This window comes from Grus americana, chromosome 1 (genome assembly GCF_028858705.1).
Source record: "Grus americana isolate bGruAme1 chromosome 1, bGruAme1.mat, whole genome shotgun sequence".
Taxonomy (NCBI): domain Eukaryota; kingdom Metazoa; phylum Chordata; class Aves; order Gruiformes; family Gruidae; genus Grus; species Grus americana.
In genome coordinates, this window is record NC_072852.1 from 55,481,183 (window position 1) to 55,503,932 (window position 22,750).

Genomic DNA, 22,750 nt, shown 5'->3' on the forward strand with positions numbered 1-22,750 from the left:
AGGAACGGCACAGCCCAGTGAGGTCTCCAGCCATTCCCTAAATGAAGCTGTTCCACCATCTGCAGGCGAGCACACTTTGACATTAAATATTTTGCATGAAGACCTAATTAATGGAGCACAAAGCGACTTATTAAATCTAAATTAAGGAACTAACTGTCTAGCAAAAAAAATTACATTTCTGGCCAGGTAATGGCTGTATCAAACATTTGGATGTGCCCAAAGCTCAGCAAAACTCACGTGGCAGATTCCAAATAAGCAAAAGTTTACCAAAAGATAATCAGAGACTTTTAAAATGAAAGAGAGGGAGACCACATGAGTTTGAGGAGACAACCAAAACTAGCAGAAAGAGAAGGCTGTCCAGTTCCTCCCTATCTCCTTCCACTTCAGCACTGCTGTCTCCTGCAAGCACACATATACTCCAAAACTTTGTCAGTCCTGTTATAAATTATTTTGGTGTTCAGACTGCAACTGCAGCAGATTAGCCTGTAGAGCCAAGGAGGACTTGCTGCTCAGAGACATGTCCAGTTTGCTGTGCACCTCCCTGCCCTGCATTTCATCCCATTACACCTTTCAGACCTTCCCGTTTCTCCCCTTCCCAGGGGTTCAGTGCTTTCAGCACACCCCCTCCTCCATATCAAGGGATGCATACTCCCTTATTTTCACCTTCAGGCTGGCTCCTGCTCAGCCCACCCAAGGCACTCACTGGTTAGAGCATGCCCTGATCTCCTTCAGTGCCACTTGAGGAACCCAAACGACCCCAGTTTGCTGTAGCCTTGCCACGAGGCTAAGAATAAGGCTAGACAGAAAGCTCAACCAGCCCAAAGGCAAAAAGCAGATGTCTGCTTGTCAGTTATGAAGAAAACCAAGGTGCAATTCACATTTTAAGTGCAATTTTTAAGTCTCTGCATTGAAAATATACTTATAGGCACATGCCCTCCTCTTCCACAGAGGATACTAATGGAATAATCCAATTACTGCTGCTGTCATCAGGCTAATTTCTTTTCTCAAGAGGTCTGGTTTTGGATAGAACTATTAAAATCTCCCAGCCTTGCACCATGTTCTCCTTGAAAAGCTAACCGATAGGAGCACACGACACTGAGCAAGTGCCTGTTCATGACTATGTCTCATTTGCTGCTGCGATCCAAGCCACCGCGGTGCGGTAGCGTGAATCACAGAGCACACGCATGTGCGCCAAGCACAAGCGTGAACCGAACGTCCAAGCTCGAGAGACAGCGCCGCTCGCATTACATGCTCGTCTATGCGAATCACAGAGCAGGACCGCGCTGGGGTGAATCACAGTGAGTTACCGTGGGAGCACGTGGCAAGGAGGGCAAGCATGCTGCAAGTGTGTTTGGGACACACTGTGCACGGGTCGTTTGTGCAGAAATCACAGCTCAGAAATCACAGCTCCCGAGACACTCAGACGCAGGGCTCTGCCCACCTTCTGTGTGCATTTTTAGCTTGTGTTCTTTAGGAAACGAAGCTCTTGCAAACCTGGGGGGGGGGGGGGTGTGTGTGTGTGTGTGTGTGCATATGTGAGTCAGGCTTCCCAGTAACTGTTGAACCTGCTGGCCAATTTCCACCTGATTTGACAAAGAGGCAGAGGACTCAAGGAGAATTAAATTCTTACAGTGCTGTACAAAATACAGCCCGCAACTGCACACAGTCCCAAAGCCTTTGTCTGGCCCCACAGCAGCGTGCATGATTCACCCACTCACAGTCAAAGGCTCACTAGGCAATCAAATAAACTTCATCCTGACCTGGCAGCATGCCTGTAGTGGGCAGCCCCTACACACAGAACCCCCGGGGCACCACAGTACATCTCTCTTTTGCCCAGCCAGCAGGTATAAAAGACAGAGCAGAAACTGGGAGAAAAGCAATAGGGGACCTGGGGGAAAAGGGATTATTATAGGGAGGAGGTGTAGCCAGCTCCTGAAAAATTGAAGCTGCTCTGGGCTCACCCACTTATTTGGACTGGACATCTTCTAGTTGAAACAGAGCAGTGGGTAGAGAAATGAGATCCTTTTAATGCCCTTGGTCCTCACCACTGGGGAAGGATGAGTTCAGCTCTTCTGAAATCTCTTCACCCAGTTCAGTCCTCTGTGGACTCTCTGGTGTCTATTAAGGGCTGAGCTCACATTGCAGTCTTAGTATATAATTCAGTTAAAGAGTCAATTAACCATGAGGTGTGAATCCACTGAAAACAGGATTCATTCATTTGGGAGCTGACAAAATTACTTGTTCTATCACCCTTCCGCTCACTCTGTCTTCCCAACAAGCTGTTCCAATGTCAGGTCATAATATTCACTTTCAAGTGTGCCAAATAGGGGAGGGGAAAGAAAAAAGAAAAAAGAAAAAAAAAGGCAAAAAAAGAAAAGCCTCTAGCATGGATTTGTAAAAGCAATGAGGGACTCTGGGTGTCCATTCAGTGATACAATATGAAAGGCCCAACTTTCAGAAGGTGGAGGTGCACAGTGTTTTTTCAAATTTGGGCTGCCTTAACCTGTCTCATGTCAGATGTCAAAAAAAAAAAAAAAAAAAGAGGCACTTATAATCACTGTTCACACTCAAAACACTTTAGCCTATTTCTTCGATTGCCATCGCTTCCTGGGAGGTAGGCAGAGCCCGTCCAGATCCCAGGTGTCCTGCGCCTGGCAGCTTGGCAGGCAGCGCCGCGTGGAAAAGGCGCTCCACTTCACCAGCCCCGATGCCACCTGTTCCCACCCCCCCGCCGCCCACCCAGCCCCGCCGCGCCGAGGAACAGGCTGAGCCTGGCCCACAGCCCAGGCCGTGAAGGAGCCCAAATGGAGGCAGGCAACTTGGAGACACGGAAGGCAGGCACTTCTGAGAGATGGTCTCTCCATACACCGCTATCTGACAAATGCACCATTATCCAACAAGAGCCTCTCTCTCCACTTCCCGAGCGACTGTCTCCTCTGTTAAGAATCCATTGACCCCTCCTTTTTATCTACAGTACCTTCAGAAGAGGATCGTCTTCCTTATGTTTCTCCTGAGCTCACTAGGTGGTTTGTGGCATTTTTTTTAACTGTCTCTAGTAGATAGCTAAAAGGTATTGGTAACCATTGGCTCAGTGTGTCCCCTGAAGGAAAGCACATGTTCTCCTCTCTCACCTTTCTTCCATACTGCACCAGCAATGGGAGACTCCCTGCTCCCCAAAAGCCTTCATGAACTGGAAGTGATGGAAACACTGTATTTCCAATGGGGGCAGTCTCAGGAAGAGGAGGCCACCCCCTTCAGTGGGAAAACTCATTTATTTCAAGAGGGTCAAAGCAATGTGCAGCCACTTGCAAGGAAGAACAATTGTGGCAATAGTAATTTTACCTCACGCTCAGCCCCATGCAGAGTGTGTGAACCCTATGTTTTGGTAGGCTTAAATACCAGTTAAGACAGTAAATCCCTCCCAGATATCTGACCTTTGCTAAATGTGAAGAGCTGGTTAATGCAGCGCACTGAACATTGAAACTTCAGCTCAAGTAGGTTTGTGTTGGAAGGAGCCCCCGTCAGCCAGGAGCCACGAACCCTCACTGCACACCACATCCTCACGGGCAGCTCTGCCCTGGCTGAGGTGACACCACGCATCACCCCTGGCCAGGTCCCCGTGGGCTCAGCGGCCTCGTCCCTAAGCCCAAGGAGAGCAACCAGCAACATGCAAGGCTGTCACAAACCTCTCCCCAAGCTTCGCCTCCCCTTACCCACTCATCCGTGACATGGTATAGACACTGCTAGATTGTGCTCGGCTGCAGCGAGAGGATCACCAGCTTGTCAAGCTGGTGATGTGGAGAACGGTATTAACTGAGTAATTAAATCATTTCTGTAATTACTCTCACACAGCTATAAATAATGTAAGCCCACACGTTCTCTCTGGAAGCCACAATAGTGAGAGAAGAGAGGGTGAGGGATGCAAATGAAAAAGGAGAAATAATAATAATAATAAAAACACTTAACATTTATACAGCACTTTGCATTTTCAAAGCACAGTGCAAACAATAATTAAGAAATGGGTAGAGTGACAGACAGGAGAGGTTGAGAGGAAGGGAAGCAGGAGAAGGGAAAGGAGGGGAAGGGGGGCAGGTATGGAACAGGGTTTGAGACTCAGCAAGGCTGGCAGCCCAGTGGACACACTACCCAGCCCCGTGGCAGGGCCGCACCACGTGGCTCTTCAGCCCACACCTCCGTACTGCTGCAGCAAGCCGGGGGGTAAGGACACCGCTCTGCCTCTGCGGAAAGCGAGCAGCAAAGCGAGTGCTGGAGCGGGAGCCAGGACAAAGCATGGCGCTGCACGAGCACACACCTGGAGGAGCCGGCAGCTCCATCACAAAGCATCCTCCTGACAGCTTCTGCCTGTCCTCTCCAGCACAAAGGCGGTGACCACGCTGGCCCTCAGACAGGCAGCTGGCAGCCAGTGGAGGCTGTGGGGGGCTCAGCCCCTCACCAGGAGCTCTTCCTGTCCCCACCAGGCCTGGGGCCCTGGCACAGGGCATGCTGGCTAATGGGGGGGCACGGCCAAGCCAGCCCCAGGCACGCTTTGGGACACCTGCTGGCCTTCCCCGAGGGGGGAGCACTGACGCCAGTGTCCCCATCCTTCGAGGAACCATTTCTGACTCTGTTTGTGGCTCAGCACAGAGCGAGGAGGGCGTATTTCTGCCTGACCGGAGCAGGAGGCAGTGCTCACGGGGAAAGCATCGCTGCCTGATCCCGCTGCCCTGTGCCCTGCCTCAGCCCAGGCCCACTCTCCTCACCCAGTTTCCACCCGACAGCTTTCCACCCCCGTTTCACACCCCATGTCCTGTTTGCTCAGCGGTTCTGCCACCCCACACTCCCCAGCTCTTGCTCCCGCAGCAAGCCAGGCAGCATCACCTGGGCAGACACATCTCCTCTTTCCTCTCCCTCTCTGCCTTTTCCTATTCCCTCTCTCCTGCTTCCCACCTTTTTCCAGCCCCCTCTCCCCCTTTCAGGATCTCTTCCAGATGCTCCTCCTCCACACTGGCTCATCACACCCTCCACCCCCCCACCTCATGCCCAGATCCTCGGCCGCACAGCACATTTCTCCCAGCTGGATGCCACCGGGACCCCATGGAAGAGCCCTGGCCCCAGCACGGTCTGTGCAGCCCCCAGGTCCAAGTGCAGTTTTGAAGCAAGGACAAGATCTCTTCGAGAGATACATGGCAAACATCTAAAAAGACTCTGCTGCGTATATGCAGTTTCTCACATTGATAACAAGGCCAAACTTGGGGCAACCTATGCAGTGGTAGCAAAAAGCACATTTCTGGTTAAAGTCCTCCTCTGCAAGACACCCTCTCCAGACCTGGGCCCTTGCTCTGAGAACCACTTAGTGGTCAGGCAGAACCTTCAGAGGAAAATGTGCCAGCACTTGCAACATGGGTAAATCATGTATTTTTCTGTGCCACGTTTTCAGAGAGAGATGTTTTATTTTCCAAATAAATAGCGAAATAAATCAATCAGCTTGAGGCATACACCTGGCATAGGAAACTTTGCTCAAACAGTCACAGTCTGGCAAAGTTACAAGAAAGCCCCAAGAGGATGTTATAATGGAGAACGCTGGGCAGGCTTACAATAGACGGTACTATCAGCCCTGCATACAATAAGCTCTCCTGCATGCCGCAGCTATTCAGCCACCTCTAATGGGGGTTACAGCTTCTCCTCCTGGAGTCCGGATCTTCATATCAAGCATTGTATTTACTTCAGCTAGAAAAATCCATTAATTGCTCCCTAGCAATTAGGTAGCCTTTGCCTTTTGTAGAGCTCAAAGTACTTTACAAAAACATCATTGCATAGGGCAAATTGCTGTAGACAGAAGTTGAGCAACTGTCTTAAAGTCATGTTTCAGAGCAGAGCTGCAATGGGGACTCTGGTCTACCAGACCTGCTTGATTCTGCTGGCACCCTGTAGATCAGTCTCCTCACTGTGTGAGCCTGTCTTTTTTGCTTTTTTTCCCAGCCTACCTTTAGACTCTCCTTCTCCTTCATTCCTTCTTCCCCCTTTTCTCTAAAACATACATCTATTGTTATTATCAGGAACCTCATAAATACACAGCTAGAAGCTATTGCCAAAGCACAGAAAAATTGCCTCAACAGAGTCTTTAGGGTATTTTTTTCCAGTCACTCAGAATTTACTTCAATCAAACCCTCTCTTCCTCCATGCACCCTTTTTTTTTTTTCCCCTCTCTCTCCACAATCCAAGATTCAGGAGAAGTTTTCCTGTCTCTCATCTTCTTCATCTTCTTTCTCCTCCACTGTAGCTATATAACACATTCTCCAGCGCTTAGTTCAGTCCGGCTTGAAAACAGCTGAAGCAATGTCATTTCCATGCTTTTCCCTAAGGTGACTAGAGCACATCCTAATAAAACTCAGTGTCTGAACTTTTTTCTTAATACACCTATATATCATTTAATATTATCATTTAACATATCATAATACATCATTTAATATCTTTTCTCAACTGTGTCCTGTCGCTCCTACTTCTACTTCTGGCAGCTACACCAAGCATTATTTTCTCTAATCTTAGTCTACGTCTATTCACTGCATATATAAATCATACCCTGACTCATTGTTCAGCCAATCTACAATACACACATATAGCTGTTTCAGTCTTTCTTCATATATCAGTTCCTCCAGACCCTTAACAGAGTCACAGACTACAATTATATCTTTTTCTGTACCCTGTTTTTTTCCAGCCTGTGTATATGTAATTCCCTTAACTTCCTTCATAATCCATCCCCTCCAAACTTGGTTAATGAGGCAAATAAAAGGCAAAAAGAATAAGAGATTCCCTGGAAAGAATTGTTTCTCTCTGTCCCGCGGTTACTGGGGAATGACACGCGGATCTAAAGCAGTAGCATTGGGCAATTTCACACTCCATGTTTTCCATTTCATTTTGAGGCCAGTTTAGGGTAGGGACAAATTTGAGTGTAATTAATTTAGATTTTGTGAGACAAGTAACCGCTTGGGGTTGTAATAAAGGACTGCCTGCTCCAGAAGGAAGAAACTAATCTCCTTGTCCGGCTGGGGATGGCACAAATTGATTTAATACTTTTGTGTTGGGTTTTTTTGTTTTGAAGAAAGAGGTTCTAATAATGATTATAAATAACTATTGGTCAGATCTCATCAAGCTCCCAGATTTTCTTTAGATAAGTGCTCGCAGATTTGGAGATCTACTTAAGCACCATTGATGTGAAAATCTAGGAAGAAAGAACTTTTTCACAAAAGCCTTATTACTTGCCAGGTCCGAGCTGGGTGGAAATCAACCTTTTCCTCGCAGATATTTCAATACTTCTATTTCCAGATAGACAATGGCAACACCACATTTAAACATTAGTAGCAAAGAGGTTAATTCAGCTTCTCTTTCCCTCAGGTAGGCTGCAGCAGTTGTGCTCAGAACTAGGCAGGGAAAGGTCTTGTTGTCACTCGAAAGAAAACATCACTATAACAACAGAAGAAAACTAACACTCAGTACTCCTGGAAGAAGAATTCTATGACCCAAAATAAAGCCGCTTATAAATAGCTACAAAAGGCTGATGTAAAGGAATCAGGCTTCAGTTTTGCTTGGTATTTGTTGTCTGGGACAAACTTCTGCTGAGGGAAGGCATCTGCACCTCAGTACAGGCTTCTCCTCCTGCATCCTGCCCCAGCACTGCCACTGCCCAAAAGCACGCCAAGGCACCTTGGCGGGGTGTGAGGCTCACCAGGGTCCCTCCAGGCATTCCCCTCCCCAGCCCTGCGACACTCAAGCGAAGATGGTACCTTCAGGCTTCAGCTGTCCAAGGCTCCCCATTTCCAAGGCTCAGGGCAGATATGAAGTGCAGCCAGCAGAAATTATTAGGGGGGAAAAAGCAATGGGCATATTTCAAATAAAGTTGCATTTCCTTTTTTTTTTTTTTTTTTTAAAAATGGGATTTCTTGTTGCTTTTTTTTTTAAGGGACAAAACACCTCATCAAGCTCCATTTTTTTTTGGTGATTCTTGAAAACAATACATACAAAAAAAGTGAAGGCCTTAAAATGGAGTTCCTCCCAAGCAAATGGGAGATTAAAAAACTCAGACTACTTTAATAGGATATTTAATAAAAGAAACAATACATTGCTTTGAAACGTCATTTTTTTCATTGAAATAATATTGAAGAGAGTACTTGAGCTCTTGTTTAGAAAATGAGAGGTAACATTGAAGGATTTAATGGCCCTGGGGAGAGGTTAAAGCTCTTAAAAGTTCATTTCCAGGTTTCCTAATATCTGAGGGATTTTAAGTGCTGTAATTTATTTGTGAAGTAATAAAAATTGTTCTAGGGAAATTCTCAGATGTTAATTAAACTCCACAGAAATACGCTACCTATATTCTCTTTCTTTATATGAAAAAATTTAATTTTGTATGGACAGATTAGACACAGATGTAAACATAAATTACAGCTCCACCTGGCCTGTTATTACATGTGTATACTCAAGGGAAAAACAACATTCGCATTCAATACTGGCTTTTATTCTCTATATCTCTCTGACCTACCTTTCTTCTCCCTCCCCAACTTTTGCAGCAGACTTGTAGTTTGAGGACACAGGATATTTAGTTCATTATTTGTGAGCTACACAGAGCTTTTGTTTGGCAGCAAAAGGAATCTAAGTACCCAAAGCAAAAGAAGCATATAAATCATGTCCTCAATAAAATTATTAAAAGCTTGAAGGGAAACTTCTGGGGTTTTTATTTTATTTTTTAAAATCAAACTCATTTTTGCTGATCATTAGATTAGTCTAAGAAACATTTAAAGTATTAGTATCATCAAATGCAGCTTCAGAGAAATGAAAATGCTTTGTGAAATTACATGAACTGCATATAATTTTGCTTTGGAGGGATAGAAAAGGGATAGAAATCTTCTAGCAACACTGAACCATACTCTTTCAACGTTTGCAGATTAAAATGTGTCTTTTTTTTCCCCTTCTAAGCAGCATTTGGTTTGGAATTTATTTCACTTCAGTTCATATAATCAATTCAAAGGGAACTTTTGGGGATTTTTTTGTGGGTTTGTTGTTGGGTTTTTTAACTGAATTTCCTTCACACAAGGGCTCTAAAAATTTCAGACGTCATCCGTAATGGAAATGAAACCAATTTACATCCAAAAAATGAGGTTTGCATTCCCCATGCATCTCTATTATTTAACCTTTGGAAACCTGAGAATGAAAGTGCTTTCCTTTTAATTACAGATGTTCTGCTTTTAGCAGCACTGTCCCAGTGTCTTTGACTTTGTCCTGGTTTCAGCGTGTATCTAGGTGCTCAGCTCATCCAACTAGTTTTGGCTTGCCTGTACCTGAAGCATCATTTTGCTCCCCTCTGACCAGCAGCTAGTTTTCTTCGCTGGTGCTTTACACCTGTTGCCTGCAAATAGACTTGCTCCCCACCAAAATACCAAACACCACCATTGCTGCAGCAGCATGGCCCAGGCATGGAGCAATCACAGCACCCTTCAGCATTGGAAGAGAAAAAGACAATGTGTCTTGGAAACCTTGACAGAAAACAAAAAGAAAGGGGACAGGGATTTATGAAGTGGGGATGGAAAGGTGGAAGAGAAATTTCAGCTTTGGTGTGAATGGGAAAAAAAGAACAAGGAAGCGGAGGGAATAGCAGGAAAGTCAAGTCTATGCTGTTAGAAAAGGAAGGAGAAACTGGCCTAGAAAGGATTATGGATTTTTAGATTTCAGGTTAGTTTCATACAGCTTTTATACAGACTTTATTACGGGCACAGCCCAATTTAACAGATCATTCTTTCCTACCATTTTATTTCCATCCTCATGGCTACCCTGTACAGGCAAGCCCTGGAGAAAAATATCAAGGAATGGAGAGACAGAGGAGAATGATTTTCAGCTGAGAAAATATCGTCATCCTCTTCTTCCAATATTTTTCCTGGGTACTGCCTGTGCACCATTGTGTTACCATAAAGCTGCACAGAACAAGAAGCTTTGGCAAAATAATGTGACTGTGGAGAAACAACAAGGGACAGTTCCACCAAAAATGATGGTTGCCAGCTGTGCTATAAGAGAACCCAAGGCATTTTCTGCTATTACCTTTTCTGCTTTCATTATCACCAAGTTGACTTTTTCTGTTATTTTTAAAACATAACTAGTCTGTCATTACAAAACAGACCAGTCAGCCAAACAGTGTGGTCATTCTTTAGGCAAGAAGCTAAATCTTTTCCAACACAATATGTGTCCTAAATCTGAACAACAATTTGCTGTTAAGGTATCTATAAATGTGCACTATTATTATTTCATTTTCTATGACTGCTCCTTTACCTCCTAGTTCTGGGCAGAAGTGATTTTTAGGTAATATTGAAAATATAATGAAGAGGAGCCCAGCCCGGATTTCCAGCCTCAGGTCTGCAAACACAGATATCGGTTTGTGCGCTTATCTGAACTGAAGCTTGGTTTGCAGCCTTGAAGGTTTCCTTCCACCATCAGTCTCCTAACACAGAGCATCCTCATCCATCAGCTGTTTCCACACTGTGATAGGATTGAATTTCTGCGTTCAAAACAACTGAGGAAAAAGGAGAAATTATTTTAAACATTGGAATGGGAGCAGATATGCTCACCAGTCACGAGTGCATTGCAGTCCTCTGGACAATGCAAACTAATGCTTAAGATCAAGCAACACAAAGCTATAAAAAGAAAGGTCACTGCAGCAACTTCAGGCAAACTGAAGAGACCAGAGAGTTTCCACAAGCAAAGGTCTTGGATCACAAGAACCTAGCATTGCTGGTGGTGCACATTTCCTTCCTTTCCATCTCATCTATTCCAAATTGAATACAGATCATCAGTGATCCACGCTATTCCCTTTCTCATCAGAGGTCCAGGTGAGGTGATGCTATTGTCCTAGTCCCTTTTCAAGGTGTCAGCACCAAAGCAAGGACCAGGGGCTTCCTTGTAGTGCTGAAACAGTGTGATCACTCTTCTACCCTACCCCACAGCTGCAGGACTTGCTCCTCCGAGAGGAGCTAACGCAGGGGCTGTTGGACCCCCTCTGCCATTGCTCCCAGGCCACCCAGCCCCGACAAAGCGACTGCTGCAGTTAATGCTGTTTGGCATCACTGCTGGCGTGTTCGTCGGAGACTAAAGGGACTGAACTGGCTATGACAAGACTCTCCCTCAGCAAAGTGGTCTCTCCAGAGCTCGAGTGAGGCACATCATGTGTCTATGCTTCACCGTTTTCCTGGAACTAAACCCAGATCACAGTGTGCACACAGATCATCTGGTCATTGTCTTCTGATGCCAAATTAGGCAGAGATTAAATGTAACACTTTGTAACAGCTAAACAGGTGGGATTAGAGACATGAGCATCAAGGAGAGAAACAGCAAAAACATAAGCAAATTCCTATATTCTTATTTTTCTGAGGGAAAAGGAAAAACACAGGGAAAACAAAAGGATATAAACATTATCTACAAAATCTAATGAAATGCAATATTAAAGAGCATGAGTTTAAACAAAAGAATCAGGAAATCCAGATGTTACACTTACATCAATATACCTCCACCTGCTATCTTACACCTAGGGCAGGATTCATGGCATTTAACTTGAGTCATCACAAACAAGCTGGGATACAGCCTTCTTCAGTAATCAGTGGGGAGACACAGGACTATGCCGCGAGCATTTCACAGCACCCTGAGGTGGGTGGGATGAATTGTCCTCAGGTGGTTCCTCCTTCCCCACTGATTGTAACGATGCCTAGACCTCCAGCTGGCAGGCAGCAAACTTCCAGATGCGTGTTAACTGAGGTGAAGCCAGCCTATGGTGCATGTTATACAATATTTCCATCTATATATACAGGAGAAAAGAAAATTCAGGCTTGAAATCCTCTTTTTTTTCCCTTTTGTTATTTACCTGCCCTTTCATGTCTCAATTTACCAGCTTCACAGTATATTACAAAGCCCTTTTTACACATGGACCCAAATTTCCTCCCAGACACACTTATTAAACCCTCACTGAAGGTGAAACAGAATTTCACATGCTACTCCAGGGAAGGTGGTTTGACTGAGGATTTTTTCTTTTTTTGCATTAACCTCCAGAGAAGAGGGGCTTATCTCTCACACCAAGGCATTAGTGGCTTGTAGCGTTCTTTAGGTTTGCATTGGCACTACTGATCACAAATGCACAGGGAGCATAACGAAGCTGTAAGTGCAGGTCTGAACCTGTGAAATGCTGAGCAAGTTCAATCACAGCTGACTGCTGTGGGCGTTGAGGGGATGCTGAAAGAAGCATTCCATGCTTGCAGGATCAAACCCCAGCCACACAACTCATCTGCAAAGAACATGTCTAAGAGTCACTCAAAGCAAAGTCTCTGTCAAGGCCCTCTGTGGAAAATAGATTGTTTAAGGACTTACCAGGCTGACTTCAGTATTCTTGGAATATCAATGTATTTACTCTCTACCATATTTTAATTCAATTCATCAAATAAATATTATCCATTTAAGATCATGCACCTGTGAATCAGAAGCTGTAAAGGTCAGCCTTTTCAATTTATGTTTAAAAGAAATCTTAGGCTTTCCTAAAACTGCAGATCTTTGTACGTAACCTGCTTCTCCTGTCTGCAAAACTACCAAAAAAAAAAAAAAAAGGGAGTTTGATAAAACAGAGGTCTTCATTCATAAGGCTTCCACCTTTGAGCTCCCCATGGGCTGCCTGCCCGCCAGAACGCTCTTCAGAAGCGAGCCAGTGGGGTACACTGGGCAATCGCGGGAGATGCTGCCTTCCCAAGGAGAGACTAGAGATAGGTAGAAAGAAAAATCTTTGCCAAGTTCAATAGGCCAAATTTGTCTTTGAATTACAGTAGCGTAAATCTGATCTAATCCTGCCAAAGGCAATGGGGCTATGCTGGATTTACACTGCGGGAATCTGAAATCAGAATTTGGCCTGCCACGTTCAAAGTCACAAGGACCTTTTCCCAGTGCTTAGGAGGTCTGGCATCAATAACACTTACGATTGTTCAAAGAGGGTGTAAAATGCCACCATAAGTGTGAAATCCAGTACTCAAGTAATGCTTCAGACCTCTTTTGCACAGACATCGATAAGCATGCAACGCAGCAGGCAGGAGAGCGTCGAGATGCAGCATTGTTGCCTGAATGTCCTCCAAGACAGAAAAGCTTTATTGTGGGTGGAATGGGGCAGAATGACTTTAGCACATGTGCAACTATTCAAGGAGAGAGAGAAAAAAAGGCCTGTGATTATTTTATCCAGTGACTACTTTAGTTCAAAGACTGATATGAGAAAATAACACTGCATATTAACTGTGTGTTATTTGGCAACCGAACAGTTGGTCAAAGAGTGAGAAAATAATTTGTGATTAATTTATGCCCATCTACTCACCTACGATAACCTGCACTGGATTATTTGTTTACAAAGTAAATAAAACAAAAAGTGCCTGGATTTCTCAGCTCGCTAGATCTCTTTCTGAGGAAAAGCTGCCACAGTGGCCAGCTTAATTCTCCCCCTTCATTCAGTTAGACTCAATTCTGCCTAGTCAAACGTCTCAGATTTGCTTAAGAGCGACCTGTAAAAGAAAAAGGCTGTGTCCCTGTTTACTTCTTTGCAATGCACCAAGTGTGGCCAAGAGGGTCTTCTCAATAAAGGGCTTGGCCCCGACTCTGTCTGGCACCAAGCCTGCAGGGAAAAGGACAGCACGCTTCTCTCGGGTATTCCTACTGGCCCGCAGCAGGCCACTGTTAGCCACACCATCTAGCCAAATGCACTCTCAGGTGTGAATTGCTGGGTCCCCTGTTCCTCCAGGGGGAAGACTTGCATCAGGTCCAGCTGCACCCCACGGAGGCTCCCCTAGGCTGAGAGTTATCAGCCCGTCAAAGGTGCTGCTCCCTCTGCATCTTGCCCTGTTCAAAATCAGTAATCATTTGTGTGGTAATTCCCCAGGAGACTGGCTGGGGCCTAGGAAAACAGGGAAATGTCAGTGATGTGAAGGAATAAAGTATGCAGTGGAAAAAAGAAAGACTTAGCTGGACTGGTTCAGACTGGTTAGTTGCTTTAGCTAACACCTATTTAACTTCAGGAGCTAATGAACACTTCTGAGAGAGGATGACTTTATTAAAGATTCAATTATTTTCCAATTAAGATGTAAGAGCTGTATTAAATGTCCCTGAAAATACCACAATGTCCTCCAGCTGCATGCAGGAAAAACCCAAGCTAGCATCCTTGGCTGATATAAGGTAAAACACAGGTAAAAATAAAACCTTTTAAAAAAAAAATCACAATTGTCAGGGGCTGTTTACCCCTCCTAAGGAAGAAAAAAAGGGCTGATTCTTTTGCAGCTCTTCTACCTGCTCCTTTCCGTCCTCAGTTTTTCTCTGTTGCAGATAATTCCACATGATTAATAGGCTCTTCTCAGCGGTGCTACACACAGTTAGCTCTTTTAATCTCTCTCTGAATCTGAGACTCTCTAATCCCCCAACCCTTCAGCCCCATGAGACTACACCTGAGGATCACAGAATAAGATATTTCTTTCTGTTTTGAGTTTCGATCTGCAGGTCTGTGATAGAAGGAAGCTCAAAATTACCTTATCTGCCATGATCATAGAGGAGCCTCCATGGATGCCCAGGATGGGAGTGAGGGTCTGGGCAGAGATGAAGTCCAGGATCTGGGCAATGGCTTCCTGGTCTGTGTCATCAGCGAATACCACCCCTTGGATCTTCCGGTCTGACATGAGGTCACAGATGCGGGTGATGATGCTCTTGGGATCTGTCTCATTCATGGCCACCAGCTCCACCCGAGGCACCACTGAAAGGTGGTGGAAGTCATCTTTCTCGTGGGCATCTTTGATGGCCACTTCGTCTGAGGTCCCCACCAGGATGACCGCAATGCCAATGCTCGGGTGGCTTTTCTGGGCATGGGCCCCGCTCCCTGTTGTCGCGAGGACTGCCAGCACCAGCCAAAACCTTGGAGAGTAGCACTCCACCCTGCGCCTCATCTTCAGCTCTTACACTCCCTGAGCGAGAAAGAAAAAAAAAAGAAAGAAAGAAAAGGGGGAAAAAGTAAGAGAAAGGGAAAGGGATTAATTGACAAGTCAGTCATGCACTCAGCCTTCAAGACAGCCTTCCTTAGCCAGAAGCCCTCCTCCCACCAGTCCTTGCCTGACGCCTAGCCCTTTGGCAACATTCAGGGGTGAGAGGATGGGGTGTCAGACCAGTCCAGCCTCTACTTCAGAGTTTGGAGTCACTTCAGAGAACAGCTGTCAGCAGAAGATGCAATCATGTCATCTCTCAGGTCCCACGTCACTCTGACACCCAAGTCAAAAGTGATAGAGAATTGTCCTTTGACGGCTGATCGGCTCTCTTTGTGAAACTAATTGTTTATGTCAAGCCCATGTCTAAGTGCTCACCCTCGACACAAAGGAATTACTGGTGCTTGTGATCAGTTTGGCCTTCTGCTGGAGGTACAGGCAGGGAGGCGGAAGGGACCAGGCAGGTAAGGACTCCCTTTTACTTTCTCAGCACAGCCCCTCTAGAACAAAGTGAGGACAAATTGGCAAGGCCATTGGATGTGTATGTACATGTATAAGTGTGTATCCATTGCATACAACCTTCCTACCACCAGGACACACACGGCTCCAGCCTGTAGTACAGTCAGCCATATGCTTTTCACCCATACAAGGTTCATTTCTTTCTAAAAAGCCAGGAACACAAAATTTCCTGGTGGTCATGGCCAAAACTGGATCAGTGTAGTGTGGGAAAGACATTCCCTCCAAGCCCATATGACAGCTGGTTTTTCCCAGAAGCAGAAAGACCCACAGAGCTTACAAAGGTTCACCCTCAGCTACTTACAGCCAGGGATGTTACACTGATCTTTTCCCTGAATATGTCCACTTTATTTTGTAATCATAACAGTAGAAATGGAAAAACCCGATGAGGTCATCTCTCCAGCCCCTGCCTGAGTGGGACTGTTCCCTGCGGGATTGTTCCTAGCTCTTTCTTTATTCAGTCTCATTTTAATTATAGTTCGCATTTCTACAGCACTTTTCATTCTCAAGGCGCTTTACGAACACTAACGAATTAATCCTTGCAGCACCTATGCAGTGTAAATACCAGAAGCTGCCCTGGTCTGGGGATAAAAACAGAGCAGCGTCCCCCCGTCCACCCACCACCCCTGTGGGAGGCAGCACTGCTCGGTGTGCCCACCCAGGGCCGTGCGGCTGTCCCAAGGAGATTTCACGCATTTCAAACTAAAGACGACTTTCCCTCAGCGCATAAAGTCCGGCTCAGCTAATCATGCCCATAACTTTTTTCTTTAGCAGTCAGGCACACTTGGAATAAATACACCAGCCCCGTGCTTAGGGTCTTGGGGGTCCAGGAACGGGACCCTTCCATACTGTTCGCTGGTACACACGCCTCTGTCAAATGAACAGAAAGCCACAGCAGCCAGGACAAGGCTGGCAAGACTTTGGGGAAGCTGGAAGGCCACGAAAGAGCCCTACCTGGCACCAGCCACCCACAGGGAAAGGGCGCAAGGGGCTCCAACTTGCCCTGTCCAGGAGAACACAGGCTCAGCACCTGCTCCCTCACTGTCACCCTAAGCAGAGAGAATGTATCCTGCATTGATATTACTGGATAAATAAGCAGATAATAAAATAGATAATAAATATGCACCAGAGGAACCAAATCCACTTAGGAGGCTGAAAGGGACCGCGGGTGTGAAGCGCCAATCGATTCTAAACTCTCTGACGGATCCACTTTCTGAGAGATGCTCACAAGGAGAACCAAGAGACTTTGAGAGTTTGGCAAAATGAACAGCTAACTTCATTCCGGCAGGACTGTTATCCTCCAATTACGAGTCACTAAATTAGATTCCTTCACAGTGAAATGCAGTCCGCACTCCTGCAATGCTTTATTAACTTTAATGCACTCTATACGCTCTCTGTCTCTCACTCTCTTGCTCACTCACTTTAATGCTATATTTGTTCTCTTTAAAATATGTCTCCTGTGATCCCTCTGCATAGTCTCACACAGTATATTACGCTTGGTTAGGCAATAGCTAGCTGTGATGCCCAGGGAGCAGAGTGTAGGTTTTTCCCAGCCCCTCTCCCACCAGGAATACTTTACAGGGCCTTCCAACACAGGGCTTGGATAGCAGCGATGCAGGAGCTATGCAGGCGATCATGGCAGCTGTCTGCCTTCATGCCCAAACACAGACTTCTCCCACTGCAAAAAATGCTGGTGAAGAAACTCATTCCCTTCCCCTACATCAAAGCCAATAAATCTCCAGCATCTACCTCCGAGCAGCAGAAAAGAGCCCAGATCCTGAAGAGCACATAGGTGCCAATCTGTTGGGTGTCTAGCTTATGGGATGTGCCTCCCAGGCAGATTTTTCCATTCAACACAAGATGATGGAGTTCCCCGCACAGTGCCAGATCCTCAGGCTTTGGCCAGATGTGCAGGGAGCAGCCAGGCGTAGCAAGAGGCTAATGTGAAGAGGAGGTCACCAGTGCTTCCACAGCCAACCTGGCATCTCCAGTTTGGATCCTCAGCCATAAGCCCCCTCTGGATCAGACAGAGCAATGCTTAGGTAGCCTGTGTTGTACCACCCAAGACAGCTCTCCCTCGATCTCTTGCTCACATGCAACGCTTCTGTCATGCTCACAATGTGTTTCAGGTGCTCCATGGGTGGTACATGGGACAGAAACCAGTGTCCTCCTGAGGGAATAGAGGTACCAGGTCTAGGCTGGGCTCCCTTGTAGGATGCGACCCAGGGATGTGATAAGGTATAGAAATGCCAATAAATCACACCCAACCCAGGGATAACTGGTGGTCTTCACCATTCAGCTCCCACAAGGCAGCAGCAAGTTCACAGAGCAGAGTTGAGCTGTTCAAAGACTACAACAGTGGTGCTCACAGTGTTACAATCCCTTCCCTACCCTCCCTGGGGCTGAGTTCTGTTCACAAGCAGTAGCCACTATCCACACTTCTGCTTACATGCGAGTGCTGGCTGTTGGAGAAAGGGACAAATGTCCCAGCACCAAGCCCATCTCTCCTCCTCTGGTCTGGATCACTACAAGCCCCTTTGGAATGTGTGCTGGTAGAGGAGAGGCGAGGGTGAACCAGCACAGACTTATTACCAGATTAAGGTGACCCCAGAACTATTTTGAAAAATGTGTTTTTACATACACAGCAGCAACTTTATCCATTAATTTCTACATTGTTCATATGCAGAAGTTTGAGGCAACCAATCAAGGAAGCACTGGAGGCAGCATATGGACCTCTTCCTGAGGGGTGTTCTTGTTTCCAGTGAAGACAAATGGAGAAATTCACACATGGAGAAATTCACAAGCACCTGACGAGGCTGCAGTTGTAAAACAGGGCATTTGCCCTTAGTTTCAAGTAACTTTAATATTGCTAGAGTCTAATTTCACCAGTCAAGAATGATTTTTTTAAAACATGCCAGTATATTTTATTACAAAGTATTTTACATGAGCAGGTTTTTCCCTTAATGGTGGTGTGGGGCAACACAGTGTTTGGAGCATTTTCTATGATTTTGCCAATCCAAAACAATTCAGCAAATCCCAAACTCCAGTCTGCTATGTAAAATCCTTTACACATTACTCCACAATATTATATTGTCCCTTACTCCCTGGAAAATAATATATGACAGGGCCATTAGACAAAGTGGTTTTACAGGCATGTCTATATTTAGGTATAAACATGCCTGTAAAACCATTATACCTCTATAATCTCATTTTACTTACCAATAAAACATATCCACCATTGTAGAAGAATGCAGCATCTACTTAGTGCTGCAGAGCACTGTTACACAATCACTGTTAAAATGGGAAGGGAAAGCTAACTTCTCCAATTGAAAATGCAAGAGGAATGTAGGTAGTCAGACAGTAATTATTCAGATTGGAATTTGGCCAGGACCAAAGGTTAGATTGCTTAAAAATATCATGAGAACCTTATTTGACACCGCATTTTTATGTGGATCAGATCTAAGATAAGTATTAATAGAAAATTATTAGGCTGCACAGGCAAAATACAGCTCAGCATTTAGACATATTTCTGGACGATATTTCAAACTACAGAAAGTACACAAATAGGTCACTGTGCACTCAACCAGGCTAACTGTAAATAAAGTACTGCTCAGGCAATGTACAGCAAAGCTAGGCAATCTTCAGGTCAGATAAAGAAACTGAGGCAGAACATGGGCTGGTCCCAGGAGTTTGGGGGCAGTTCTGTCATGTGCCAACGCTGCTACCTCCTTCTGCTGCAATTGTGCCAGCTGGGCAGCTTGCACAATAGCCCCTTGGGAGGGTATTTGCAGGTCCCCAAAACCCCATCTCCAAGCTCAAGACAGTTAGAGGAAAGGAAGTCCTATAATAGTGCAGTCCCAGACAAAAAGCTGTCTTGAAGGCAGCTTTCCTAATTCGAAGGTAGACGATGCTTGGGACAGGAGGCTAATCAGCATGCACTAGCCACCAGCAAAGGGAACTTCGCAGGGACATTGGCTCCATACTGGAGTAAGAAGACCATCACCTACCTCCAGCCTCCCTCTCCTGTACTTCCCTGGAGGGCCATGGGGAAGTTTATATCCCAGTGCTTTCTGAGCTCTGCTCACTGGGAGCTCTGATGAGGTCCCAGCACCGGTTAGAGGACTTCAAGCCACAGAATCTGAATTAAACAGCTAATTTTGCATCTGCACCTACTGCAATGCTAATTCCCAGCCCTACTCTCATCCCTGATCACTAGCCCAATTCCAGGACTCACCATCACCCTCAGTCCCACTACTACCTAGAGACAGATGTCTTGCCAGCCCCAGTGTTAGCCATCAGTGTTACCATACCCTTCAGTATTGGCTCATCTTTGACAGCATCTTAATTCACACTGGCTTCATTTCCCAGACAGTTTGATCAGTATCAGACAATGAATCAAAAAGCAATCCTTGTGTTTCAGGCCCTGGTTGGGGGTAGGAAGAAATCCATCTCACGTGTGAGATACTCTACAAAGCTAGAAGGTGCTTTCTGCTTGGTATCCAGCACACCACCAAGGAATAAATAGCAAGTGCACTAGAAGAAGCTGTAGGGAAGTTAACATTGCACTAGACATGCTGCTGGGCTGGCAAAGAAATACCTGTATGCCCACACCAAAGAACAACACTATTTCTGTGTTTACCAACTGCAGAAGACTGGTGCATATTTAATCTTTTTGTCTACTACCTGCCTTACAAGTAAACTGCAGGAGCCAAGAAGACCCATGCGAAGAAAGGGGCAGGACTGATTACAACCCCATAAACTGTTACTCCTACGAGCCGGGGCTTAAAGCTATAAACCACTCCATAATTTCCATAAGTTTCTCCAACTCCCTGATTTTTGGCAACCCAATTTCAGCTTAGGACAACCTCCCATTCTCATGGTTACTGCCATCTCCCCAGTCCAGGCACACTGCATATTGTATACCTCTGAAGAAGCATTCCTCATGTTGTAACACTGCTTTAACCATTGTCCCACCACACCTTCAGCTCAGGCTATTTGTACGCTGACAACTCTTGCGCTGCTGTTCCCCATATTACTGCTTACCAGGTAGGTAACATAAGTGCCTATAAATCATCTTCTTGCTCACAGCCCTGTTGTTCCAGGAATTTTGTAAACAGAGACAAAGAAGAGGGGGATGGATCTGGGGCACGATGGATGTGTCTTGGAAGCGCCTTCACACTTCAGGCGCTGATAAACATAATGAATTATGCTGCAGGAAAATCTCCATACATTCAGAGTAGGAAGATGGCAGAGACTAGAGACATTGGAAAGTGCCATGCAGAGTGATGAATGCAAGAGCAATCCATCACCTGGACCAAAATGGTTCATTATGGTAACTTTGAGTAAATACCCCCCAAGGGCATTTCAGTAGTTTTAGATGAAAACTTGTGCAGTTTAGTTTATTTTAACTAGCTTTGAACTTCACCTGTATTCTCATTCTGATATATAAATGTTCCTATGACAGTAATAGAAACATTTCTCCAAGGCCTTTTGGGCAGGTCTTCTTTCTGCTCTTCACAACCACTCCCTCTCCAACATGTACCTTTGTCCATGCTCGTAGTGTCCCACAGACTCATTTCTATCTAACTTACAAAATGCTGCTTCTTTTCCCTTATTTATCCCAAGTCAGCCTTTTTCTTTTGGGGAATGCATCACATACCTCCAGCCAAAGCCTTCAAAGCCTTTGGAGCTCTCTCATTACCTCACTGTTAGTTTTCCTTCCATGGGTACTGGGAGGAAAGGAGTAGATATGTTTAATTCTATCCCCTATTTATTTTCTTTCAAGCTGTTCTTTCTTTATTAAACCAGGTACAAACTCCTCCCTGGTTTGGGCAGTGTCAGATTCATCCTATATATCACATATTCATTCTTGCCCATCTCTGATGGCTATTTTGCCTCTGCCTATCCAAAAGGTCTATCCAAGGATAAGGTGACAAAGTGCTTCCCCTTTTTCTGCCCCACGCAAAGGAGAAGAGCAATTCTCTCCCTACACTTAAGGCAGTACAAAGAAAGCTTTGATCATCAATTAGACCCATATCATTCCCAAAAGATGAAGAACTATGTCTCATTATTGTAAGCTTGCCCAAGGGTAAGTTCCCAGTGTCCTTCCCACTTCTTCCCACCCACATATTTTACATATCACGGGTGATAGCTGATACAGCCACAGCCTGCAAGCTTCTGTTGAGACCAACACCAAGTGATTCATGGAAATTACAAATTAAAATCCTCTGCTTAATAGTCTAGCCCTTCCCCCAGACACTTCAGGATTGCTGTCTACGGCATCTGCTTTAGCACACTACCTGCTCTGAAGCAACTGAAACAATAGGATTACAACTGCTAGGAGATGGCTCTGAAGCTCACATTTAGAAATGTTTCCCTAAACTCAGCCTAAATTTTCCCTTTGCTCAACTATCCTGTTACTTCAATAATATCCCCTTCATTCAGCCTAAACAATTTCTCCCTCTCGACTCACCATTTCCACCCTGAAAACGCTTGTAGATGGTTATCTGATCACCCCTCGGGACTTTCCTCTGCTGCAGCAGAAGTTCAGCTGTGTTCATCCCTCCTTGTAAGTTGAGTCCCCTCGGGTCCTCAGCAGGATGAGTGAGGGAGGATGAAGGTAACAGCTGGGCAAGGGAGACCAGGAGCAAGTCTGACCTGCTTACCCAGGCTAGCACACACGTGCAGAGCTGCGGGAGTCAGTGTCACACACACAAAAGCCATTAAGCGAGACAGCAGGTCAGTCTGGCATTGCCCAGTGCCAACTTCTAAATGCCAGGGCATAAAGGCTTGGCATGGCCATCGCTCTCTGCGAGCCCAGCTTGCAGAGCCAGGCTGGAGCCACCATTCCCCTGCCAGGATCTCACCTCCCCCCAGCATCCCACTTGGACAAGTTTAGAGGGATGAGACAGGACCTCCCTGCCAGAGACCGAAATATCCTCACCACCTGGAGGGTTCAGTTGCCACAGCTCTCGCTCCGTGCATGCCCCGTTTGAAACAAGGGTTTCAAAGCTTACGAGATGTCCACCGTTTCCCACTTCCGACTGTCGTCTGCCCCATCTCAGAACCGGATCCAGGCTCAGAGGGACATCATCCAAAGCAAGGGATGTGTCGCTGTGTCCGCGTGGCCCCTCCAAAGGGATTTCAGCATGGCTGAAAGCAGCTTTGCCTCCTGAAGCGCAAGACTAGGTTTAACAGGCAGCAGAACACTGCACCAG

At 45.7% G+C, this 22,750-nt stretch overlaps 1 protein-coding gene across 2 annotated transcripts in view; it reads right to left on the minus strand.

Annotated features, from left to right (window-relative positions):
- Nucleotides 1-22,750, minus strand: part of GRIN2B (glutamate ionotropic receptor NMDA type subunit 2B) — a 208,393-nt gene that overhangs the window by 155,551 nt on the left and 30,092 nt on the right. For both annotated transcript variants that reach the window (XM_054813050.1, XM_054813051.1), the window contains exon 3: nt 14,574-15,002. In XM_054813050.1, coding sequence (XP_054669025.1) covers nt 14,574-14,984 — 411 coding nt within the window. In that variant the 5' untranslated portion in view covers nt 14,985-15,002. The remainder of the gene's footprint in view (nt 1-14,573; nt 15,003-22,750) is intronic.